Source organism: Loxodonta africana, chromosome 15 (assembly GCF_030014295.1).
Source record: "Loxodonta africana isolate mLoxAfr1 chromosome 15, mLoxAfr1.hap2, whole genome shotgun sequence".
In the NCBI taxonomy this organism is placed as follows: domain Eukaryota; kingdom Metazoa; phylum Chordata; class Mammalia; order Proboscidea; family Elephantidae; genus Loxodonta; species Loxodonta africana.
Window position 1 is genome coordinate 28,909,175 of NC_087356.1, and position 26,857 is coordinate 28,936,031.

Genomic DNA, 26,857 nt, shown 5'->3' on the forward strand with positions numbered 1-26,857 from the left:
GCAGCAGCTTTCAGATAGCTCCGTTTCAGATGGCCTGAGTTTGTGGGGCCAAGGGTCATCTGGATGGAGATGTCCAATAGGCAATTGGTAGTTTTAATCTGGATCAGATGTAAGGTGTTGGGACTATGGGAATGTGGAATTGAAAGTCATCACCACAGAGCTGGTAGCTGATATTGTGGGAGATGAAACAGCTACCCAGGGAAGGTAGAAGAATTAAGAAGAGAAGAGCAAGAACGATGAGACTGTGGGAAATTCTACAGGCTTGTGAGTCTTGCTAGGTGTGCCTCAGCCCTTGATCTGTAATTCCCAATATTTTGGGACAGATAGAGGGAATGCAGCAAGAAAGGAAAAAGATAGAAGAGAGTGAAGTTCCAGAGGAGGCTTAAGGGGCCTTGGGGACCCCCAGGTGACTTGGTCCCAGGGTCAGGAGCATGTATGTACCAAGTGAAAGCAGGTGAGGAGGGCACGTGGAGTTTCTTTCCCAGGACTGAAGACATTTCCTTTAGACTTGGCTGTCTTGGCTTGCACCAGACAAGACACAATTATGCCCACTTTGGTGACACTGCACGGGTGTTCCAGCCAGACCCAGGGGCAATGGCAGCAGGGCACTAGGAGGGAGGTGTGGAGGGAGGAGGCCCACTGCCATTCTTGGTATGGTTCTCTCTCCAGGAGCAGAGCCGCATCTGGCCTCTCTCTGGGCAGCTTATAAGGCCTGGTGTGAGTTCTGTTTATGCAAGTGCAGCATAAAAGGAACAAATCCTGCAGCACGGGGCTGTTGCTTTGCATACATTTTTCAAATGATAATTCATTCTCTACCCCCCCCTTCCCCACCCCCAAGGCCAGTTTATTGAAAAAACCACCTTATATGGTAATATTGCTAACACACCGTCAGCTGGCCTTTTTAGGGACTCTGTGTAAAGAAGATCCGCCTCTGGGGTTTTATATTGCTCCAGTATTTATGCCAAAGACACACCAGCACACAGACACTGGGAGAAGGACGTCTCACATCCTTGGTGAGTACTGCCTGGCCTCTGCTCCTTTCCCTTTCTAGGGCTGCCTGGCCTCCTGTGTGCGCCTCCAGATTGGCCTGGCTTCTGTGACGCCAGCCCAGGTCACACGTCAAGGCCCTTGGTGGGCAGTGGTGCCTCCAAGCACCCTGCCGCTTGCCAGGAGCCGGCATTTCTGGCCACAGAGCACCCTGGGCAGGGGCAGCCTGGAGTTGTTCTCCCGACCCCAGAGACTGGGTGGAGGTGAACCGTAACATGGCAGCCTCTGCTTGCCCTCGCTCACCTAGGTCAGCATGTATCTCCACCCTGAATGTAACGGTGTCCTTTCTCATGGGTCAGAATGTCTGAGAGGCTGTTTTAGGGGAGCAGATGCTTTGCAGACAAACAGCTTCTTCTTGGGGTCTTTGACTCAAAACCATCCTCGGGCCTGGTGGCCACGAGATGTGGAAATGTTGGTGTTGGGGATGTGAGTGTGTTTTCCTCAGCCCCCATGCTGAGTAGTGCTTGGCTGAAGTAAATGGAGAATTTTCCCACTCTCTGAAATCTCTAGGACCATTGAGGGTTGGGAAAAGTCAGGAGTGAGCTGGGGGCAAGTGTCCTGTGGCATCATGAGGTTTTAGGGCTGGAAGAAACTTGCTTTTCGCTGCTGTTGAGTGGCTTCAACAATAGAAACACCACCCAGTTCTGTCCCATCCCTATGATTGGCTGCGGACAGGAGGGAGCGTTGTGTCCATAGGGTTTTCAGAATTAGATCACCAGACCTTTCTTTCTAGTCTGACTTAGTCTGGAGGGTCTGCCTAAGGCTGTGCTGTTCAGCATCAGAGCAGTACACAGGCCTTACTGACGGATGGGTTGTGGATACGCAGGAGGTGCATTGGCCGGTGATGGAACTGGGTCTCTCACATGAGAGGTGAGAATTCTACCACAAGACCACTACTGCCCCCATTGGGAACTATCCAATTTACTCTCCTCTGATGACACTGAGGCCCAGAAAAGTTAAGAAACTCATCCAAAGACTCGCACTCAACTATGAAACCACCCCCCAATGCCATTATCCCCCAACACACACACATAGACACATATGCACAAATAATTATAGGGGAGATGAGACCAACGGGCCAGTTCCACTTTTCTAATCAATTCTCTAGTGTCCTCTACCGCTGAGGCAGGCTGGTGTAGTGGTGCAGGCCTTGGAGACAGCCTGGCCAGCTACCAAAGTTACTGGAGTGATTTGGGTGAGTTGGGAATTCTCTGACCTCAACCTCCTCACTTGTAAAATGGGAGTAATAGTGATAAGCTCTATTTGGCAGTGCTGTTGTGAGGATACACGTAAAACTCTCAGCTCAATGTTGTCATGGTCTGGCTGAGTTTCCAAACTCTAAGAATCACCTGGAAGGCTTGTTAAAGCCATGTTGTTCGGTTGTTCGATTGTTCAACGTCCTGTCCCAGATTCTGACTCAGCGGGGAATGGGGCCTGGTCATTTGCATTCACAACAAGCTCCCAGGTGTGGCTGAGGCTGCTGGTCCCAGACCACACTTTGCACAGGGAGCCTCAAAGCTCTTGGCTTTGTTATTTGAACGTGGATTTGGGCTTTTGAGGCGAGTCCTTGGGCTGAAAAGAGGCAGAGCTTCCTGTGACCTAGATGAGTGCATGCTGGAGAAACTGTAAGGAGCAGGGAGATTCTATAAGCCAGCTCTGGGAAACCAACACAGGCAGTATTTTCGTCCTCTGTTCACCCCACCAACATTTACTGAGCACTTAGTGTATGCCCGAGGCCCTGGCAGTGCAATGGTTCAATGGAGGGCTGTTAACCGAAAGGCCGGCAATTCGAATCCACCAGATGCTCCAAGGGAGAAAGATGTGGCAGTCTGCTTTTGTAAAGATTTATAGCCTTGGAAACCCTATGGGGCAGCTCTACTCTGTCCTATCGGGTCGCTATGAGTTGGAATCGACTTTATGGCAGTAAAGTCAACTGTGAGGAGCATGGACAAGGAAAGGGCAGAGGGGCCTTGTGCAGAGGGCCTGAGTTGATGGTGTTGGGTGGTGGCAGCAGTTAGAGTTAAGAGGGCCTGGTGATTGATTGGTGTCCCTGGGTGGCATAAATGGTTAGTGCTAGGCTGTTACCTGAAAGGTAGGAGGTTTGAATCTACCCAGAGGTGTCTCAGAAAAAAGGCCTGGCCATATGCTTCTGAAAAATCAGCCATTGAAAACCCTATGGAGCACAGTTCCACTCTGACACATGTGGGGTTTCCCTGAGTGGGAATAGACTTGGTGGCAGCTTGTTTGGTTGGTTGGTTTGGTGATTAGTTGGGAGGGTCAGGGGAGGAGGCAAAGTGTTGGGCATGGCCTCCAGGGTTGGTGGTGGTCCAATTCTCTGAAGAGCCAGCACCAGTTGGAGCAGAGGCCAGTGCCTAAGGGCAGTCCGAGAGGTGCTGAGTCAAGGTGCCCTGAGGCATGGAGTGAAGATGCCCAGCGGGCAGTTGGCTCTTTGGGTCTGGAGCTCAGGAGAGGAATCTGAGCTAAGGTTAACCATTGGAGTGAATGAGACACTATCAGCATATGAGCCCAAAGAACAGACACCAACAGCAGCTTCCTGAGGATCACAAATATTACTAGCCAGAAGTCATTTTTATTGTAATCAATGTCTGTGAACCAAAGGAAGATTCTCTTACATTTAATTAGAGGTGCTGCTGCTGCTGCTAGTATTTTCCACTGTGCCAATGCCTTTTGTGAAATTACTTCTTTCTGACAGGCTTTCTGGTGTGTGTGTGTGTGTGTGCTGATAATTAGGCAGATAGACAGCTACTTACACGTCTTTTGAAGCTCTCACCCCAAAATATTTTGCTAACTATTGTTTGAAATCTCACAATCTGAGAGACCTTCCTTTTAGGGCTAAAACTGTCCACTAAAATAAAAATCTCCTTGGGAATCGGCATAAATCCAACCTTCAATAGTCATTGATTTGTGAAGTGGATCATTCAATCCCTTCCAGTGTGACAGGCTCCATCCTGGGAGCAAGTTTTGATAGAGAAGATTAAGAGAGCTGAGGATTATTATTTGTCCAGCCCTTTACAACAGAGCCCAGCAAACTTTTCTATAAAAGACCAGAGAGCAGATATTTTAGGCTTTGCAGGCCATATAGAGCCCTGGTGGTGCAGTGGTTAAGAGCTCTGGCTGCTAACCAAAAGGCTGACAGTTCAAATCCACCAGCTGCTCCTTGGAAATCAGAATCAACTCAACAGCGGTGGGTTTGGCTTTTTGGCTTGTGGCCCATATAGTCTCTTTGCAACTACTCAACTCTGCCCTTGTAGCTAAAGCAGCTATAAACCAGTAAACCTATTGTTGTGGGGTCAATTCCAGCTCATGGAGACCCCATGTGTGTCAGAGTAGAACTGTGCTCCACAGAGTTTTCAATGACTGATTTTTCTAAAGTAGATGGCCAGACCTTTCTTCTGGGGCAACTCTGAGTGGACTCAAACTTCCAGCCTTTTGGTTAGCAGCTGGTACATTAACTGCACCACCCAGGGACTCCAAAGCATCCCTAGACCATAGGTAAATGATTGGGCATGGCTGTGTTCCAATAAAACTTTATTTATGGACACAGAAATGTGAATTTTATATAATTTTTATGGCCCTGGAATATTTTTCTTCTTTGGCTTTTTTTCAACTATTTCAAAACTGCAAAAAACTATCCTTAGCTCTCGGGCCGTACCAAAACAGGCCTTAGTTTGTTGACCCAGATTTACAATTTATAAAGCACTTTCATTTCCATTGGAGCCCTGGTGACACAGTGGTTAAGAGCTTGGCTGTTAACTAAAAGTCTGGCAGTTCGAATCTACCAGTCACTCCCTGGAAACGCTGTGGGGCAGTTCTAATTTATTCTATGGGGTTACTATGAGTTGAAATCAACTCAACAGCAACAGGTTTGGGTTTTTTGTTGTTTTCATTTCCATTATTTCATTTGATCGATCATCCCAGGAGATTGATGTTATCAATTCTATCTTATGATTGAGGAAACTGAGAGCCAGAGAAGGACTCTTGGGGCTGCGGGGCTATGGGCAGGGGGTGCCAGCAAGGAGGAGAAGGGCACAGAAAGGCGAGGTGGGAGGATGTCTGAAGCCCAGCCTTGCCCCTGAAGAATTCCTGCTCTGTTCTTGCATTGAGGTGGGATGGCCAGGGAGATGGGTGAGCGAGCAAATCCTCTGCTCTCTTTATGTCTTTGGTTTTGGGCCATCTTTGGGGAGAAAAAGAAAAGTTGCATTTCTAACTCCATGAAATCCTCAATGAAGCCCAGATGTAGTACGTGCTGAAAGCAACAGAACAATTCACTCAGCTTTCTGCAAGCATAGAGCCGCTGTGACCCTGGGAAACCACAGTGACTTTGGCTCTCTTTCTGCCGACAGGCTCAAGTCTAGCCACAAATTACAAGAAAGCAGCTGAGAAAGGTTTAGAATTTCTCCTGGCAGAGATGCCCCAGGAAATCTGGCTGTGTAGTAAAATCCTTCTTCCCAGGGCAGTGTGGGGCCCAGGCCAGCAGCCCTAACCTCGCCTTCACCTCCCTCCCTCCTCATTTGGTTCTGCCTTCAGAAAAGCGGATTGCAAACCACCTAAAGTGCTACAGAATGGGGTTGTTGACAGCTTTAAGTCCCTTTGTGGCTTGTGTCAGCTGCCGCTCTGCTTGGGAAACAAAGTCTAAGGCTTTCTTTCTTTCTGTGTGTGAGGAACTCCAGGGGGCAGACAAAGGCTTCATTGAAAAGCCAGACAGGCTCGAACTATAAATCACACAAGAGTGAAGGGAGCTGAGAGCAAGGCAGTCACAGAGGTGCAGCTTTGCCTCTCGGTCACCTTCTAGCTTTCTAGGTTGTTTTCCCCTCAGGTGGGCCACCTGCTTGAGCAAGGAAGCCCAGCTGTGTGCTGGCCAGCTTATACTGAGAAGGCTGCCCCCATGCTGTTCTAAATCAGCCATCATGGGAGGGGATTGCAGGGACTCTGGGGATCCCAGGGCAGAGCTGACCTTTGGGAGGTGGTCACTCAAGTGGTGGGATTTTTACCCTATATTTATCGAGAACCTACTATGCGCTAAACCCCCAGTTAGATGCTGGAGCTACGAACCTACATCGAGACACAGTCCTGGGATTTCCAAGGAGGGGCTGGTGGATTCGAACTGCTGACCTTTTGGTTAGCAGCCGAGCTCTTAACCACTGCGCTACCAGGGCTCCAGAGAGACATATAGGCAGAAGCAAAACCACCAAACATGGGGAAGTGATGACAGTTTCACTAAAATGGGGAGGGTGGTGCCTGTTTAGGCATTGGAACCTGCCTAGGGTTGGTGTCAGCCAGCCCTGCCTCTTTCCAGCTTGGAGACCTCGGGCTGAGTTCTTTTTCTCTGAGCCTTGGTTTCCAGATCTATAAAATGGGACTGTTGTGAGGTTTATAGTATAGTATATGTGAAGGGCCCCCAATTATTTTGTGTTTTTTTTTGTTTTTTTTTTTTTTACTATCGTTGTACGAATATATACAGTGAAACCTGTGAGAGCCACAACTCAACAGGAAGGCCTCGTTTTTCCAGCTCTCACAAGTTTTCCGCCTTTGACTGGATGCAATCTTACCACTTTTCTATCACTCAACTGAATGGGAAATATTTGAGTTTTCCTTCTCTGACAGGTTTCTGCGTTACAGTTTCCAGCTTTTGCAGGTTTTGCTATATAATAAAATATACAGAAGTGCCCCCAATTTTTTTCATTAAAAAATATACTTTTACCAAAAATGACAACAATGGACATACTATTTTACTCCTAATGAAACACCTGGCACTTTTTCCATTGCGTTAAAGACTCTGCTCGTTCCATTGTGTGGAGGTTTCTGGCAATTAGTTTGCAAACCAATTTACTTATTATTCAGTAACTTTGTTCAATATTAACATTGTTTTCAGTGTTGGTCATTTTAAAGAAAGTGGCGATAAACAGGCTCTTGCCGAAATCATTGCAATCATCCAGAATTAAAACCACCCAAGGGGAAATTCCCAAAAGCGCCTTTGCTGAGTCAAAAGTCACGCACTACATTTTTAAGGCTTTTAATAAGTATTTCCAAATTTCCCTTCAAAAAAAGTAGTATAATTTTACAGTCACCAGCAGTGAATTCAAGCCCGCTTCCCCATACCCATGCCAGCAAGGGCAGCCATCACCAAGTCACCAGGTCTTGCTCACAGATGCTGAAGAAGAGCTGCCTCAGTTTGGTTATTGAGACGCACGTGGAGAGCCTCTTATTTATCCTATTATGTTTAATCTTATTTGATTCAGCTCATTTTCTTTGCCTTCTGAGATCTTCTTGGGTTTTGATTCTTCCATCCAGTTTTGTTTTATCTGGAAATTTGACTAGCATGTGCTCTGTATTTTCATCTAAGTCACTAATAAAAATGTCATGCAAGAAAAGTTCAAGAGTGGGGCCCCGAAGTATATTGTTGCCCCTGGGTGGGGGTTGACATTGATCCACTAATTAACACCTTGCAGTTACAGTAGCTCAGGAAAATGGAAGTATGTCTAGTTATATTATCCCTTAGCCCGCATAGCTTTATCAATAGGGATGTCGAGGGAGGCTTTGCCAGATACTTCGCTGAAGGTAAGGCACTTGGCTCCCATCTTCCCCTGGATTCCTGGGGAAAAAACGGAGGGCCGTTACCCTGACATTTGCTCTTGGTGAACCCTTAACGGTTGTAAGATACCCGTACTTTTTTTTTCCTGAGTATTAATACGCATGTGTGTTACATCTTTAATAACCTTCTGGAATCTTGCCCAATTTGCATATTAAGATATTTTGGGGGTTTTAGGACAATCCTTCTGGCCCATTTTGAACACTGGAGTTTTTGCCCATCTCCGGTCTTCTGACATCTCTCCACTTCCCCATTCTTCCACTATGATAGGAGGTTAGGTAGTTTCTTTGCCATTTCAGAACTGCTCAGACCCAGAGAAAATATTATTTTGAGAAGCTAGGTGCTTTCCTTCAGTCTCCAACTCATCTCAGACTTTGATTTCCTCTTACCTTTTTTTGGCCTGAAAATCTTTCTCCTTGATACCCATCTCTTCATTCGCTCATTTATTTCGTAGCAGACATTGGCCAGGCATTGTGTTGGGCACACTGGGAACCACTGGGGAAATAGACAGCTCTGCCCCTGCCTTCACCAGTCACAGGGGAGGCTCACTAAGCAGACATGGTTGTTGCCCTGGCAGGAGCAGTTGACGGTGCTCTGGGAGCAAAGAGGCTGCTAACAGAGACTAGTGGGCCAGAGAGGACTCACGAATATGCTGTGTTGAAGCAGAGACCTAAGGGGCGACCGGTGTTAGTGTGGCAAACAGGTGGGGTGAGGGGCATTCCAAACTCTGCGTTTAAAAGTCCAGAAGGGAATAAGATGATACAGTTCAGAGAATGGAGAGAAACCCAGCATGCCAGAGTGAGAGGGCCAAGACAGGGTGAGAGGGAAGGTGAGCCTAGAGACGCAGGCCAGGACCAGGCCCTGCTGGGCCTTGTGGGCCCACTTAAAAGGGCTGGGACTTGATCTCCCTGGCTATGGGGGGCCATAAGGATCAGAAAAGATCCGAAGTAAAGCTGGATTCAGGGAGTGACCACAAGCCTCTCCCCTAGTGTGCTTAGCTGAAAGGGCTTCCTTCTATACTTGGAATTTTGTTAATACACTTCTGCTCATTCTCTACCTTTAGCCTTCTGGTGCCACATTTACAAGCCTATGGTGCCATTTCATCGCTTGTTGGGTCATGGTCTTTGTGGCCCATCTTTGTACATGGCCCTTAGGAGCCAGCATCACAGATTTCGGCAGCTCCTCTCTCCTCCTTCTCGGCAGAACCACCTGTGGTCATACACTCTGAATGAAGCTTTGCCAGGCCTTCCTCCTTCACAGCTGTCTTCTCTTTCAGTGCCTCCGGTCTGTCTTTCCTTTGGACTTTTTTTTTTTTAATAATTTTTATTGTGCTTTAAGTGAAAGTTTACAAATCAAGTCAGCCTCTCACATAAAAACTTACATACACCTTGCTACATACTCCCAATTACTCTCCCCCTGATGAGACGACCCGCTCTCTCCCTCCGCTCTCACTTTTCATGTCCATTTCTCCAGTTTCTAACCCTCTCTACCCTCTCCTCTCCCCTTGAGGCAGGAGATGCCAACATGATCTCAAGTGTCCACCTGGTCCAAGAAGCTCACTCCTCACCAGCATCCCTCTCCAACCCATTGTCCAGTCCAATCCATGTCTGAAGAGTTGGCTTTGGGAATGATTCCTGTCCTGGGCCAACAGAAGGTCTGGGGGCCATGACCACCAGGGTCCTTCCAGTCTCAGTCAGACCATTAAGTCTGGTCTTTTTATTAGAATTTGGGGTCTGCATCTCCTGCTCTCCTGCTCCCTCAGGGGTTCTCTGTTGTGTTCCCTGTCAGGGCAGTCATCGGTTGTAGCAGGGCACCATCTAGTTCTTCTGGTCTCAGGATGATGTAGTCTCTGGTTCATGTGGCCCTTTCTGTCTCTAGGGCTCATAATTACTTTCCTTTGGACTTTTGACAGTCAGACTTCCCAGCCCCTCTCTGCTGGGCCCTTGCCACGTCCTCGCCGCCCCACCCAGACTCCCAGGCTAGGAGTCAATCTTCATGCCATCTTCTGAGGTTCTATTGCTTCTTCTTTATCACCAAGTGCCAAAGCTTGCCAAATGTTTGTCTTTTAACTTAAACCTGCAATAGATTTCGAAAAGATCAATTTCCTTATTACTTTGCACCTGTCCCAATTGAGATATCAGCATCAGAGAGAGAATTCTCTATTTTCTTCTTCTGGTGTGGGAGTGTACAGTGGAGTTCCATCATGAAGTCCTTTCCTTTCCCCTCTCCTCCCAGGCTGCCCCTTCCTCATAAACAAGCTTCTCCTTAAGGACTGTACATGTCACCTACAGCTACTCCTTCCTTTTCCCTTAATAGTATCTTATGCTATTTTCTTTCTTTTTTTCTCCTAAATTTTATTTATTTTGTTGTTGTTTTTGGGAATATGCACAGCAAAATGTACACAAATTCAACAGTTTCTACATGTACAATTTAGTGACATTGATTACATTCTCACCCTCCTTGTCTGAGTTTTCCTTCCTCATTGACATAACCTCACTGCTCCCTAAGGTTCCTATCTAATCTTTTGAGTTGCTGTTGTCAATGTGATTCCTTATAAATAGTTCTTAAGAGAACATAATGTCAAGGTAGATCTTTTTTACTAGTTAACCTAAATTATTGTCCAGTTTTAAGGTGACTTCAGTGGATATTTTTGGCTTAAGGTTTAAAGATTATCTCAGGGCAATAGTTTCAGGGGTTCAGCTATTCTCTATGGCTCCAGAAAGCCTAGAATCCATGAAATTTTGAAATTCTGTCCTGCATTTCCTCCCTTTTGATCAGCATTCTTCTGTGGACTCTTTAATCAAAATGTTCAGTAATAGTACCTGGGCACCATCCAGTTCTGGGCTCATGGGAATTAGCCACACATACCATATCCTCCTCCTATTCCTGATTCTCCTTCTTCTCCAGTTGCTCCAGTTGAATAGAGACAAATTGTTGTACCTTGGATGGCTGCTTGCAAGAAGATTTTAAGACCCCAAGCACTACACAATGAACTAGGAAGTGGAGCAGAAACACTAAATATGCTATTAGGAGGATTAACTGGGACGTCCCATGAAACCATGACCCTAAACCGCCAAACCAAGGAGCCAAATCCCATGAGGTGTTTGGTGTACATAAGCAGCCTTAGAAGCCACTCTTACTTTTGTTGTTGTTGTTGTAAATACACCTACCTACAACTTTTGCCAATTCAACTTTTAACACGTGTACAACTTATTGACAGCAGTTATAACTGGCCATGTAATCCTACCCTTAAACAAAGTGATTTTTTTTGATCATCGTTAAGCCTCCTTTTTTCTCTTCCTCCCACCCTTGGTAATCACTAATAAACTTTGGTCTCCTTACTTTGCCTTTATTTGTCTTTTTATGTAAGTGAGGTCATACAATATTTGTCCTTTTGTGATTGGCTTATTTCGCTCCATATAATGTCTTCAAGTTCCATCCATACTGTAGCACGTATCAAGACTTCATTTGTCCTACTGGCTGAGCAGTGTTCTGTTACATGTATGTACTACATTTCGTTTATCCACTCATCCGTTGATGGGCATTTAGATTGTTTCCACCTTTTGGCTATTATGAGTAACGCTGCATGAACATTTGTATAAAAGTCTCTGTTTGAGTCTCTGCTTTCAAGTCTTTTGTACCTAGGAGAGGAGTTTTTAATTTTTTGAGGAACCATCACACTCTTTTCCACAATGGCTGTGCCATTTTCCATTCCCATCAGCAATGAATAAGGGCTCCAATTGCCCCACATCCTCTCCAACATTTGTTATTTTCTGTGAGATTTTTTGTTGTCATTGCTGTTGTTTTGATCTTAGCCATCCTAGTGGGAGTATGGTATGTCACTGCGGTGTTGATTTGCATCTCTCTGATGGCTAATGATGCTAAGCATCTTTTTATGTGTCTGGTGGCCATTTGAATGTCCTCTTTGGTGAAGTGTATACTCAAGTCCTTTGCCCATTTTATGACTATTTGTCTTTTTGTTGTTAAGTTGGTGAAGTTCTATATATATTTCGGTTATTAGATTCTTGTCAGATATATGGTTTTCAAAGATATCACCCAGTCACTAGCTTGTCTTTTCACTTTTTTTGGTAAAGTTTTTTGATGAACAAAAGTTTTTAATTTTTATGAGGTCCCATTTATTTATTTTGTCTTTTGCTCTTTGTGCTTTTGTTACAATGATAGACAATCCATTGTTGAAAGCTTGGCCTGACAACATTGCCCCTGCTTGTTCCTCTAAGAATTTTATAGTTTCAGTTTATTTCTTTTAATTAAATAAACTCTAGGTGAACAGAGTCTCCCTGTAAAAATTAAAGCACTATAGCTATAACCCAGCACCTTCTCTCCCAGTTTCCTTCCCCATCCCCAGAGGGAATCGCTATGATCCATTTGGTATGTATCCTTTCAGAGATTTTTGCTATGTGTTTATATCCAGAAATAGAAAATTACTGAAAATATACAATATTGTTTCGTGCTTTAAAAAGAACTCACCTGAATAGTTTTGTCCGATACATTCTAGTCTGCAATTTTCTCTTTTCACTCAGCAGAGTGTTTTCGAAATCTATCCACGTTAATCCATATAGATCTACCTTGCTCTTCTCCTAACTGCAGTACAGTATCCTATAATTTGACATTTGAGTAGCTCTACATTGTATATTTGTGTGTTTCTCCAGTTTTCCCTTTGCAAACATCTGTTCTAAAACTTTTAATCTTAACAATATGATGGCTGAGAATGGTCTTATTTAATTTGCACTTACCCGATAACTAGTGAGGCTGAGCATCTCTTTTCATATAACTGTTGGACGTTTGTATCTCCTTCTCTGTCAATTATCTATTCATAGTCTTTGTTTTTCTTTGGGGCCGTTTAGTTCTTTATTATTGATTTAGGCATCCTTTATATATTGTAAATACTAACCCTTCGTTATGTATATTGCACATTTTTTCAACTCTTTTCCTAACCTTCAAGTCTTTTACAAGTTCTCTCCATTGGATTAAAACTTGGGAGCCATTTCAGGTCTTTAAGAGGCAAGGCAGAGGGAGGAAGCTTGAACTTCCAGAGACTTGGAGACCAAGTTCACGCCTGTCCCTCCTGGAACGGGGCCCTGGCTGCAGGTGGAGACAGACCCCAAAGCCAAGAAGACTCTCTCCAATATGATTTCAACAAATGGCTCACTAGTGTTCTTCTCCTCTGACCCCCAAGGTGCTCTAGACCCCAGTTCACTTGGCCACATTCGCCATGTGTGAAGAGGAGACCACTGCACTCGTGTGCGACAATGGCTCCGGCCTGTGCAAGGCTGGTTTTGCAGGAGATGATGCCCCCCGGGCTGTCTTCCCCTCCATCGTGGGCCGCCCTCGCCACCAGGTGTGTGCTTATCCAGATCCAAGGCTTTGAGCCACTAGGAGTAAGCACTGGATCATGGAGACTATACTGAGCCGTGTGTATGCGTGTGTGAGTATATGTGCGTGTATAAATGTGTGTGCGTGTTAGAGTGTGTGTGTAAGAGTGCGTGTGTATATGTGTGTAAAAGTGTGTGTGTGTATAACTACGTGAGAATGTGTGTGTCTATGAGAGTATGTGAGTGTGTGTGTGTGAGACTGTGTGTGAGAGTGGTGTGTGTGTGTTAGAGAGCAAGAGCTCTCTTTTATGATTAACTAACAGAGCAGGACCCTTTAAAGAGGAATATCCAGGATCAAAAACAACATCCTTCAAGCATACAGTAAGGGTATTATGTCCGGCTTAAGTCTTGGGAGATACTTTTTTTTTTTTAAAGTATGCAATTAAGTCCCTTGCTTTTAAGAAGTGTACGCTTTATGGAGATATCATACAACTAACTTGAAATCATGGGCTGAAATAGAAGGAAACTATTTCACTAGGAGAGGACAAAGGAGGGAGATTATGTCTGAACAGAGGGACTAGGAAGGGGACAGATTCCCAAATGGGTAACTGAGGATAAGGAGGATTACAGCAGTTGGAGGGAACAACAGGAGCAAAGATTCGGAGATACAAAAGTGCAAGCAGAGGGTATTTGAGGAGGATAAGTCCAAGTCCTGTGTGTGTGCCGTAAGGGGAGAGGAAGAAATGTGTGGCTTGACCCTGTTCTCTCTCAGACAATGGCATGGTCCTAGAAGAGACCACCCTATGAGAAAGCCTCCGCCTTCTCTCCCTGTCACCTCTGCACTCACAGGTGTCTTCTCCTTCCTTACCCCCAGGGGAAAAAGGGCTTCTTTTCCTATCCTCATCCTTCTTCAGAGACCTCTCAACGTCCTTCTGTGTGCAACCCTCAACAAATTCACTTCTATTTCCCTCCACTTTCTTTGCAGGGTGTAATGGTGGGAATGGGCCAGAAAGACAGCTACGTGGGAGATGAGGCTCAGAGCAAGCGCGGGATCCTAACTCTCAAATACCCCATTGAACACGGCATCATCACCAACTGGGATGACATGGAGAAGGTATCAGTGGATTCCCCTTTAATCTGGTTATTTTAATGATCATACATCGTCATGACCCTCATATCCCATAGGCCCCTGTGTCCCGTCAGCTGTACCTCTAAGATGTTTCTCACATCCTTTGTTTTTTCCTTCCTTCTTTGCTTCCCATCCCCATGGACACTTTCTCACAGGCAGCCGGCATCTCTTACCTGGACTATTACAATGGCTTCCTGGCTGTTTTCCCTGTGTCCTGCCCTCACGTATCCAATTAATTCTCTACGCTTCTGCAAAGCTTATCTTTCTAAAAATCAGATCAGATCCTGTCCTTCATCTCCTAGGGAATCTTCAGTAGCTCTTCACTAACTAACGGTAGGTTCCTAACTCCCTACTGTGTCAGCAAGGATCTGGTCCTACCTGACTCCCAGCTGCTTCCTTTCATCCAGCGAGCACTCTAGCCCAGTGGTTGCCCTACTCTAGCCTGAACTCAGCCAGGAGGCTTCTTTAAAATGCTGATGCTACCTTAAAATGCTGAGGCAAATGACCCTTCTATTTTATTTCCCCTCTCAGGATCTCAGATAGGTGCACTGATGCTGTATCATTATAATGACTACCTAATGAAAACTTTAAAAATATCTAGAGGTTTCTAGAAGCTTTTTTTTTTTTTTTTTTGCATAAGAAAATGCAGAGGGGTTCATTTGTAAATGGTACAGTCTGTGATATGCAAAATAATGTGTGCAAAATGCTAATAGAGTTTTTCCAACATTCTTCTGATAAATTCAGCTGAGTATTGTCTGAGCATTCTTGTTTCTGTCAAATCTGTGTTCTGCAGCTTGAATCAGAGGGTTTGTTGAGCAGACTACAACTGGAAATAAAGAATGTTGATTTCAGACCTGTAATTCGTATCGGCTTTTCCCCAAATCCGAGATTCAGTCACTATAAAAAATAGGTATGAGATAACTGTATCAAATGCAATGGCATTCACGTCACGTAGTGAAGTTCAGAGCACAGACCCTGGAGTCAGCGGCAGGGAGATCTGGGTGCAAACCCCTCCTCTGCCCCTTTGTCACTTCAACTGTGAGTGAGTTAATCAAACCCTCTAAGCCTTAGCTTCCTCATTTGTGAAAGGGAGATTATGATACTTTCTTTATTAGGTTGCTTTGAAGATTGAGTTAGGTAAATACTTAATATAACCCCAAAGCATACTCAAGAAATGACACATACTATTTGTATATATCTACTAATATCTAATTCAGAAATAGATAAAATATTTTATTCACAGTAGTAACAGTGCGTGAAATCTCTAAAGAAATCCCTAAAAATATATTATGTGCTGTAAAAAGAAAACTGAAGAAGGTAAAGGTGTTAACACTTCCCAAATTAAGTTATATACTCATTGCAATTCCAATACAAATCTCACAATATTTCATTAGGCAAAATAATCCTAAAGCATGTTTGGAGCAATAAACAGGCAAAATTTTTAGAACAAAATGAATAAGAAAAATTATGAGGGGAGAACTTCCATATCCAAATATTAGAATGTAACAGGGTTATTCAAATTAAAATAATCTGGCAACAACACAAAGGTAAAGAGAAAATATAGAATAAAGAAAATTTCAGACACCACAGGAGAAAAAATGATTATGCAGTGAATTTTCCTGGGACAACCAATTAGTTATTTGGAGGAGGTGGGATCTTTGTTTCTATCTCTGACTCTGACTATCTCACCAAACACACATCAAGTAGATACAAAAGTTAAATATAAAAATTCAAATATGAGTATTTATGAAATTTCTGGTGAAAGAAGTCATAAAGAAAAAGAATGATAGTTTGAGCTCTTAAAAATCGGAACTTCTAGTACGTTAAAAATAAAATCAAGTTTAAAAGGAAAACAAAAAATATTCACAATAAGTGCAATGAAGGATTGATATCAACAAAAATAAAAAGAAACAAAACAAACCAGACTCTTGGCAGTCGCACGTGTCTGTTACAGAGTAGAGCTGAGCACCATAGGGCTTTCTTGACTGTGACAAGGTTGAATGGGTTCGAAAAGCCAACCTTTGGGCTAGCAGCTAATGCAAACTGATCATTAAAAAAATACAATGTCTCCTTCAGAGAAATAAACAAAGGCCATGAAGAAACAATTTGCCTAATAGAATTTATAAAAAGTTGCAAATATGAAAACATTCAACCTCATTGGAAACAACTTCAAAAATTCAAAGTAAATCAACTAGGTATCATTTTTACCTAACAAAATTTCCAATATTTTAGAATGAAACACTGAATGCAGGCAAGGGTGGGGTAAACAGGCACTTTTTTCTTCTAGGAGTAAAAATCAGTTCAGCCTCTGTGTTGGTAATAGAAACCAAAAACTCTTCCAATTTCCACGGCGTTTAACCCAGTGATTTCACTTTTAGAATTCTTTTCTTTGAAGAACATCCTAAATATCAAAAAAGAAAATGTAAGGTGCACAAAGCTATCTATCACAAGATTATTTATACTCAAAAATTAAAGACACCGTGAATAATAATATGATTAAATATATGATTGTATATGATGAAATGTTGTGTAAGTATTAAAAATAACTGTTCTGTTTATTAAAAATAAATATTTACAATGAAAAGGCAAATTACTTATATTATATTAATTGAAAAGTGGCCAGAAATAAATTATGTTTATATATTTTGCCTTCTTTCTGTATGCAAGAATACATAAGAAAAAAGATTAGAAAGAAGAAAAAAGCCAAAATGTTAGCTGTTTGGGAGATTCGTATTCCTTTTTAAAAGATTTTTTCTAATTTTTCAACCATCAGTATCTTTAACTTTTAAGGTATTTTATAAAAACTCCACAAAATAAAATAAAATGAAATGCAGATGCCTGAGCCCAATACCCAATGATTCTGATTCAGTGGCTCTGGGATATACAGCCCAGCAACCTGTATCTGTAGCAATTCCCAAGGTGATTTGGATGCAAGGTGTCTGTGAACCACATTCAGAAGTAAATACTGGCAGTACCTCATGAAGACTAGTTGCCCTCCTTCCTGCCTCCTGTGAGACGGTCCCAGTCCAGAGTCTTTACCTCTGTCATTTCCGCTACCTCAGATACCCTTCTCAGCCCTGGAGACTTTCTTATGCCTTCACCAAAAAAAAAAAACAAAAAAACTACACTGCCCCAGCTCACTCACATCCCCCACAAAATTAACTGCTCCTGCCTCCTTCTCTTGAAATGTGGCTCATGTCTTTGCATGTTTTTGCCTGTCTTGCTCCCTTCTGGGCTTTGAAACTAAGAACCAGAAGCCACATCTGATTCACTATCTGCCCTTATCATGCTTGGCAGCACCCTTGCCCAAAGCCAAGGTGCATAAATGTATGGGTACAAAGGAATCAAATGACTCCATGCCCCACTTCTGAGGAAATCAAAGCCCCATGTCCCTGCCACTCTTCGCTGAATCACTCTGAAATAAAAACTCCTCCTTGGTTGTCCTGAATCACAGAAAAGGGAACGGGACACAGTGGAGAGAAAGAAAAAAAAAAAAAAAAAAAAGCGCCAGTTGTCAGTCATTCTGACTCATGGAGACCCAGTGTGTGTCAGAGTAGAGCTGTGCTGTATGGAGTTTTCAGTGGCTGATTTTTCGGAAGTAGTTTGCCAGGACTTTCTTCCAGGGTGCCTCTGGGTGGACTCACATCTTCCTACCTTTGGGACAGCAGCTGAGCATGTTAACTATTTGCACCACCCAGGGACTCTGTGGGGAGAAATAAACTTTCTCTAATGTGTTGGTTCTCAACCAGGGCAATTTTGCCCCACAGAGGACATTTGGTAGTGTCTAGAGACATTTTTTATTGTCACACCTGGAGAAGTGCTACTGGCATCTAGTGGGTAGAGGCCAGGGGTGCTGCTACTCAACACTCTGCAATGCACAGGACAGGACAGCCCCTTCCCAACAACGAATTATCCAGCCTAAAATATCAGTCATGCCGAGGTTGAAGAAACCCCACTCTAAAGCACCAGCCCCATCAGTAATGAATGTTGAAAACCAAGCCCAAGCATACCTATCAGGTATGCACTCACTGGGCTTTTGAAGTGAATTGAATGAAGGAGGCCTTCCAGAGGCGCAAGCAGGATTAAGGCAACCAGGTAGTAGCAACAGTGGGAAGCTGCTACAGCCCTAAACCTAAGGAGCTGGGGAGGGAGCAGTGTCACCAGATCTCAGTTAGAGCTGAGGCCCTCACCCAACAGGAGCTCTGCTCACGGAGGGCCAGGACCATTTCCAGGAGAAACACCCTGACCCTTCTCTCTCCTTCCACCCTCCAATCTCTTGCTGGTAATTTCCATCTACCAAACACAGCCAGAAGCTGTGAAGGCTGAGTGAAACAATGCACCTGAGCCCCAGGGCACAGAGCAGGGGAGTGAAGGGAGAAGAATGAAGTGGTGAGGTCAAATGGACATAACCCACACACACACTGTGTACTGCTCCCAGGTCTGATCTCTGTGTGGGGCCTGCTGAGAACCTGTAATGTCCATGAGAAATTCCCAGGCTGACAGGTCTCAGGTCCAGTCCCATCCTGTGCACTATCCTACCATATGCCCACAGCACGGGCTTGTCAACCAGAATTTCCCAGCCCATTGGCAGTCTGCTGGGCTCATCTGCCTTTTTTCTCAACCAGATCTGGCACCACTCCTTCTACAATGAGCTGCGGGTAGCACCTGAGGAGCACCCCACCCTGCTCACCGAGGCCCCCCTAAATCCCAAGGCCAATAGGGAGAAGATGACACAGGTAAGAAGCCAGGAACACTTGGATACTGGTACAAGAAGCAACAAGAATCCTGGGCCAGGCCCTTTCTCCCATTCATACACCAGCGCAGCACAAATTTTTGAGGACTTGCTATGTGCATAGTCCATGCCAGGCCCTGTGGAGGGTGGGAGTAGGATAAAGAAGAAGCAAAAAATAGGCATAGTCCCTGCCTTTAATAATATTGCAAATAATTGTGTAGGCCAAGAGGTGCTGTGATTTTTGCCAGATAGTCCTTTATTCTGCATTGTCCTTTCAGATCATGTTCGAAACCTTCAATGTCCCTGCCATGTACGTCGCCATTCAAGCTGTGCTCTCCCTCTATGCCTCTGGACGCACGACAGGTGAGCAGCCCTGCATCCCGCTCCTTTTCTGACACCAGGCGAGGTAGGGAAGAGATGGGTTGCTTCAGAGGAACTCCTCCCCTGCTCGGGAGAATTGAAGGGACAGCCAGAGTCCAGTGAAAACCTTGCTTAGGGATAACAGATGGGAATTCCCATGTAGAATGCAGATATGGATCTAGCGGTATAGCTAGAAAGTATTTACACAAACAAACCATAGCTAGTAGAATTCTTATCTCCAATGTTGGAGACCCAGGTTCCACTCCCAGCCAATGTCCCTCAAGCGCAGTCACCACTCATCTGTTGCTGAAAGCTTGTGTGTTGCTATAATGCTGAACAGGTTTTAGTGGAGCTTCCAGACTAAGACAGACTTGGAAGAAAGGCCTAGGGATCTACTTCTGAAACTCAGCCAATGAAAATCCTATGGACCACAATGGTATCATAGAGATGGCGCAGGACTGGGCAGCGTCTCATTCCATTGTGCATGTGGTTGCCATGAGTTGGGGACCAGCTTAATATCAACTAACAATGATGACAACAGTGCATCTGCCCTGACAGTAGTCATTCTGGGAGCTTATACATACATTCCAACAATATCGGAATGCTTCTGCCTAGAGAAGCAGCAATGGCAGAACCTGTGATGGTAGATGTGTAAGTAGGTGGTCTTGGTACAGGAGGGTACACAGGGAGACAGAGGATTCACAACAAAGTGATTCTTATAGGGACTTGGCAACTTCCATAAACATTGTTCAAATATCCTTTCATTCATGTAGCCATTGATTCATCCATCCATCAAATTCTCTCCATCACTCCCTGCCACGCTCCAAACGCTGCAGCAGGCCATGTGCGTACACAAACAAGACAGACTCTGCTATTATGGAGCTAACAGTTTAGCAGGGGAGAGACAGAAGTAAATTTTACTGCAGCCATAAGGACAGTGATGAGGAAATAGATGGTATATAGTTTTGTATACTGCCTTTTACACTTGATCTTATGTTGTTAGCATCAGGTTTAAAGGCTCCACAGTAGTTATTGTACAATCGCTCCATAATTTATTTATTTCTCTATTGTTGGACCTTGAGATTGCTTCCATTTTTTAATTTTTTGTTATAAAATATGCTGTGATCTAGATCTTTGTACAAGTGTAAACAACTGGTACCTGTATATATTTTTTGCGTCTGGCTGCTGCTGAACCCATCTTATTAGCTCTAATGGTTTCTTAGTGGTTTCTCAACTGCTTCTCCTGAGTCTTCTAGGTATATAGCCTCATCATCTGAAAATAATGACAATTCTGTCTCCTTTTGATACTAAAACTTCCTATTACTATTTTCTGTCTTATTGCATTGGCCTGAATGTCCAGGACAATATTAAATAATAATGGTGGTATTGTAGTGTTTCCCCTGTCAATTATGATTTTGCTATTGGGTGGAGAGATATTTCTTAGCATGTTGAGAAAGCTTACTTCCTTTTATGGTTTATAAAAAGTTTTATTTGAAAAGAATGTTAAAAAACATTTTTAAATGCCTTTTTGGTATCTACAGTTCCTTCTAGCTCTAACACTCTGATTGTATGTACTTATGTATAAGTTTGTTGCCTAAAGGATATGCGAATTATCCAGTCTCACTTAAAGGATGTGTAATCTAGACTCAGTGCAGATCAATAAGTGTGCATTACTGTGAATGAACATGTGTCAAGGCATACAAGAAGATGAGGCATTTTATGTGCCCTTCTGAAGCCCACTGTCTCATTAAGGAGACGGGATTGATATACACAAATCCTGTATGACTGATGATTCTCACTGTGGGCAGATTTTAGCTGCGAAAGAAAAATGTGGTAGTCGAAGATCTTTTGGTGACTGATTACAAAGACAAATGGCATTTTCATAGATTCTACCCCTTCTGCCTATAGGCATTGTCCTGGATTCAGGGGACGGCGTCACCCACAACGTCCCCATCTATGAGGGCTACGCACTGCCCCATGCCATCATGCGCCTTGACCTGGCTGGCCGCGACCTCACGGACTACCTCATGAAGATCCTCACAGAGAGAGGCTACTCCTTTGTAACCACAGGTATCCAGCCCCTTTCCTGATTCTGATCTGAGCTCAGAACCAAATCTGATCTAGGACTAGAAACTCTCAGGACTGATGAGAATTCTGTGGCCCTTTGTCCTCAAAGGAGCCCTGGTGGAGCAGTGGTTAAGAGCTAGGCTGCTAACCAAAAGGTTGGCAGTTTGAATCCACCAGCCGCTCCTTGGAAACCCTATGGGGCAGTTCTACTCTGTCCTATAGGGCTGCTATGAGTCGGAATTGACTCGATGGGAACAGGTTATTCTGTTTTTTTTTTTTTTTTTAGTGTGTCCTCAAACACTCTTCAGGTAAGCTGGGGAGCTCTGAGCTGGGCTGAGCCTCTGGAAAAGGCTGGATAGTAAAGGCATCCTCGTTAAAAGAGGAAGGCTCTCGACCAAGACACCCTGGGCAGGGGACAAGGCCTAGGCCTCGTTATGCTAAGTAGCTCCTGGCAGAGGCCTCCTTTCTGTGTCCTTGCACAGCATCCCCTCCTTCTCCAGGGACCTGATGTCTCTGTCCATGTCCACACCAGGATCAGAGCTGGTGGGGCCTTCCTACTTCCTATAAGATCACAACATATAGGCATATGTCTAGACCAGAAATGTGTCCTGGATGGAAGGCCCAGAGCTTTGCCAGGGCACAGTGACAAGAACAGGGGAGAGAAATCCATTCAACGTGTTGCTTAGGAATCAAGATTTGGAACTTCCGCTTTAGAAATAGGAATAGAAAAATTAACATGCTGTGGAGAGCTCCTTGATCCTCTTCAGGGGCAAGTCTATCATCATCCTAAGACTAAATCCAAAGCAGATGTAAGATGGCAATTTTTATAAAAATGGACAACCAAACCAACAGAACTGAGTATCCGCTTTCTATCACTTCTGCTCCTTCCAGCTGAGCGAGAAATTGTTCGAGACATCAAGGAGAAGCTGTGTTATGTGGCCCTGGATTTTGAGAATGAGATGGCCACAGCAGCCTCATCTTCCTCCCTGGAGAAGAGCTATGAGCTGCCAGACGGGCAGGTCATCACCATTGGCAATGAGCGTTTCCGCTGCCCCGAGACCCTCTTCCAGCCTTCCTTCATTGGTGAGTGCTCACCTATAGAATAAGAAGGAGGCTGGGTGAGGTACAGAAAGAGAAAAACCAGAAGTCACAGACACTTTGTTTATTGTTTATATGTTCCCCACCCTTTCCAGGAAGGGCCAAAAATATATAAATAATACAACTAAATAAAATCTAATGAAAGAGTAAGAAAATCAAAACAGAAGGAAAAGCAGGGCAGGAAATATAAGATGAAACTAAAAATGAGGTTAAAGAACAGAACACATCAGAACACTCCTTGTGTCACTTACCATTTAGGTCAGAGAGGCTGGATTGTGTAGTAGGTTTTGTGGTGACACCTGGTTTTAAATCCTGATTCTGCCCCTCTGAACCCTGTGACCTGGGACATGTTGCCTTCTTCAAACCTCAGTTTCTTCATAGTTAAAACGGAAATAATGATAGTACCTACCAGAGAAGGTTACGACAAGGCTTAAATAAGATAATATTTAATATAAGGACAGCTACGTTCTTGAGCAGTGCATAGGAATAGACAAACCTATCAGCAAAAGTGTACATACAGTGTGTAGTAAATGATAAACAGCAATCTGGACAAAGCGGGATAGGCCTGCAAAATCTGAAAAGGCTCCAGGAGAAGGTGAAAATTTGAGCAGAACCTTGAAGGATATCATTTCGTGGTATCCGGGGACGGGGATGGAAGGATCGAAGAGTGGGGAATGACATGGCGTGCAAAGCAGAGGGAATAGTATGTGCAAAAGCACTGAGGGGTGAGAGATTGTGTTCTATTTGGAGGACAATGGGACAGGGTGTGTGAGTGTGTATGTGTTGATACACAAGGGAGATTGAAGAGAGTCCCTGAGGATGGACCACACAGAGTGTGGGGTTATTCATATCAGCATTGAAATCGCCTGGAAGTTTTTAGGCACCAGTGTAGCAAGGTCAGGTTTGTACTTTAGGAAGAGTTCTCTGTTTACAATGTGGAATTATGTTTCAGGGAAAAAAGACTGGAAGCTGGGGGGCGTGAGCTTCTTTGACATACAGGGCCTTTCCCTACAGAAGATCTTGGTTCCAGGCTAAGGTAGTTAGATGTCAATCTGTAGGCAATAGGTAAACGTCAAAGATGATGTAATGGGTATACCCATACAGTGTATCATTATTTGGCAATAAAAAAGAATGCAGTATTGATATTGCCACAATATGGGTCAACCTTGAAAACATCACGCTAAGTGAAAGGAGCCAGTCACAAAAGACCACGTATTATATGATTTCACTTATGTGGAATAGCCAAATTAGGCAAATCTACAAAAAAAGACATGGAAAGTAGATTGATGGTTGCCAGGGGTTGGGGCAGAGACAGAGGGGGAAGGGGAATGTCTGCTAATGGATATGGGGTTTCTTTCTGGGATGTTGAAAATGTTCTAAAATTAGATTGTGATAGTGGTTGCATAACACTGTGACCCTACTAAATGCCACAGAACTATACACTTTAAAAGGGTGAATCTTATGGTATGTGAATTATATCTCAATAAAGCTGTAATACAAGACAAACTGGTATGATGAAAGTGTTCCTTTAGAAATAGGTGTCTGGCAACAGTGTGAAAGATCCCTCAGAACAGGGGGAAGGGCAGTGGCCAGTTAGGGGGTCTGATCTTCTAGCCCGTTTGGAAGGTGATTTAGGGTCTGAACTAGGGTAGTTGCAATAACAGAAGAAGGGTCATCTGAGGAACTGGGGGCAGGGTATTTCTGAGTGATGGGCATTGACTAGATACGATGATGTCCACTAGGCATGGAGTCTGCTGGAATTCATGAAACAACCTACAATTCCATCATGAAGTGTGACATTGACATCCGTAAGGATTTATATGCCAACAATGTCCTCTCCGGGGGCACCACCATGTACCCTGGCATTGCTGACAGGATGCAGAAAGAGATCACAGCCCTGGCCCCCAGCACCATGAAGATCAAGGTAGGTCTCACCCCAGTTCCATCCTGTCCTCTGTACAAAGATCTACCTACCTGGAAGATGCTCGGAGTCAGACTGCCACAGGCTCAGAAGCTTGGTGGTCTCCTGGTCTCAGTGTCGTCCTGGTCAGGAACAGAGTCCATCTCAGGCCGTTATGTTCCTTGGACACTGATGGGCTGAAGACATGTTTAGCATAAGCTCTCAAACATAATTACATGGATGTCATATGAGAAGAGGCAGGAAGAACTTGTGAAAAGAGAATATTAAGGGGTTGAGGAGAAAATCAAGAGTAGGGAAATGGAGGGGAAAAAAAATAGGTAATACAACAGCATTTTCAAACTTGAAAAGGGACTTGGGTGTTAGCCCAGAGGAAGGTGAAGGTAAAAGCGGGAATGTATGGCCCTAAGGCCAGCTGCTGTTTCAAGTTTATGGGGACACTCCTTGATTCCTGGACAGCGTCTGGTGTACTGCCCCATCCTGGCTACTGCTCTCCCCACACTGCTTCTCACCAGAGCTCCTTACCTTGCAAGCTTGGCAGAACGAAAGCCCACCTGTTACCACTTCTTTCCAAGCCTCTGCTCCTCAAGCAACCCTCTAGACCTTTCTAGGGCTTCTAGGAACTTTGCTTCTGGAAGGTTTAGAAAAAGAGTTGGGAGTAGAAGTAGCAAATAGGTCGAAAGTTACAGAGTCTTACATTTGTTGGTCTCTGGCCTGATCCGAGGATGCGCATTCTCTGTGCCAGTATTCTAAGGACCTTCTTCACAAAAGAAGGCTGTCCCAGGCCTCCCCTCTGCCTAGCAGATGGTGCTCAGCATGGGGAGGCAGAGCGAACCACCAGAGAACAGTGAGATCCGTGGGCTCTTTTTACCTAGAGGCACTGGAGTGGCCATGCTGACTGAGGCCTGCTGTACAGAGGGCATCAGGCCTGGCCTGGGGCAGGAGCTTTTTGGTGGGACCATGTGTCATGATACCACACCTAGCTTCCCCCAGACTCTGATTCAGTGGGTCTCAGGTGCCCCATTACCTACGTTGATAAATGAACACCAGTGATTTAATGCACATCCCAGTTCACAAGTCACCACTCTGAGTTCACCAATACGTGACCACCTTCCAGGTGTTTAGCATTGGATTAGTAGAGTAAGCTAGAGCAAACTAAACGAGAGGAAAGCCCACTCCAAGTAGGGGAAATTGCATGAGCAAAGGTGCGGAGGGCCATGTATACATATACAACATCCCAAGCAAAGTGGACAGCAGGATTTGTGTAGAGGAATTGTGGAGTGAGTGGCATGTAACAACGGCATCGATTCGTCATGCATCTGCCAAGTCGGCTGGGAGTCAATTGATCGAGACCAAGCTTGGCTAGGCAGCTCTGCTTCAAGCTGCAGGTCCAACCAGCTCAGGTCAGGTCTGCGTGTCTCCTTATGGGGCTCCTCAGGGGAAGCTGTTCCCGTGAAGGTGGCAGAGGCACAAGACAGCATGGCCAACCACACAAGTGCATTTCAAGCCCTTGCTTGGGTCATGTCTGCTAACATCCCATCAGCCACAGCAAATATGCAGTCCAACCCAAGGTCGCAGGGTGGAGTACTCTCTGTGGAGCGCTTAGGGGAGAACATAGTGAAGATTTTGAGCAATAATTGAATCTACTACAATGTTTATCCTGTTTTCTTCCAACCATGGAGGCTGTCCTTTCTCAGGGCAGCCTGGCGGGGTGGTGGGGTAATTTCTGGGCCACCTTCCCTATTCCCTCAGGGACTGATCATGGTTCACCACATTTGGTCTTTGCAGATTATTGCTCCCCCAGAGCGGAAGTACTCGGTCTGGATCGGGGGCTCCATCCTGGCTTCTCTCTCCACCTTCCAGCAGATGTGGATCAGCAAGCCCGAATATGACGAGGCAGGGCCCTCCATTGTCCACAGGAAGTGCTTCTAATTCTAAAGTCAGAACAGGTTCTCTTGAGACTGTTCTGTTACCAATCACGAGACATTAAAACCTGCAAGCCTTACTTCTCTGTGTGAGGCTCTTCTCTTCCCGGGGCTGTGTCCCACACACTGTTCTAAGTCTTTTCACACATTATTTCTGTGAGGAAATTGAGCCTCAGACAATTTAAAGGCTTGCTGAAGATGACACAAAACCAAGATTAAAATTCAACTCCTGCAAGGCTAGTGCACCCTATACTAAACAGTCTTGCCTCCTTGCCCCTGAATATGAGTAAGCATGACAGCTGGATGACTCTTGGTGGTTTAAGCAACAGGCTTTCAGAGATATATGTTCTCATACTCAAGGACAAAACATTGGACAACATGAACAGAAAAAGACACGACAGAAAGCTTATAGGCTATGACATATGAGTGGTTCACACAGGATGTTATTTGACCTTAGGCAAGGATAGGTCATTGTGGGCCTAAGAGCTCTACTGGGTCCTTTGTCATTGAGGATTACATTGTATTTTCCCCAAAACAAATCAAGCAAGGAGCAGCATTCTTAGGAAAAACATTTCCTCTCCATTCCTTCCCCCCCCAGTCCTCTCTTCTCTCCACTCTCTCCTTAATTATTTCCTTCC

General features: G+C 44.6%; 1 protein-coding gene across 1 annotated transcript; it reads left to right on the forward strand.

The window, feature by feature from the left end:
• Nucleotides 1–941: 941 nt before the first annotated feature.
• On the forward strand, nucleotides 942–26,299 carry ACTG2 (actin gamma 2, smooth muscle). The gene is made up of 9 exons (XM_003413683.4): nucleotides 942–1,013; nucleotides 12,855–13,016; nucleotides 13,976–14,104; nucleotides 18,745–18,855; nucleotides 19,130–19,214; nucleotides 21,120–21,281; nucleotides 22,170–22,361; nucleotides 24,119–24,300; nucleotides 26,083–26,299. Exons 2-9 carry the CDS (start codon nucleotides 12,891–12,893, stop codon nucleotides 26,224–26,226), a joined length of 1,131 nt encoding a protein of 376 aa, XP_003413731.1. The 5' UTR covers nucleotides 942–1,013; nucleotides 12,855–12,890; the 3' UTR covers nucleotides 26,227–26,299.
• Nucleotides 26,300–26,857: the final 558 nt, after the last annotated feature.

Excerpts from the sequence above, each read along its gene's own strand:
- ACTG2 (XM_003413683.4), top strand. The coding sequence starts at position 12,891 with ATGTGTGAAGAGGAGACCACTGCACTCGTGTGCGACAATGGCTCCGGC. Across the intron at positions 13,017-13,975 it reads TGGGCCGCCCTCGCCACCAG|GGTGTAATGGTGGGAATGGG; the intron begins GTGTGTGCTTAT and ends CTTTCTTTGCAG. Across the intron at positions 14,105-18,744 it reads ACTGGGATGACATGGAGAAG|ATCTGGCACCACTCCTTCTA; the intron begins GTATCAGTGGAT and ends TTTCTCAACCAG.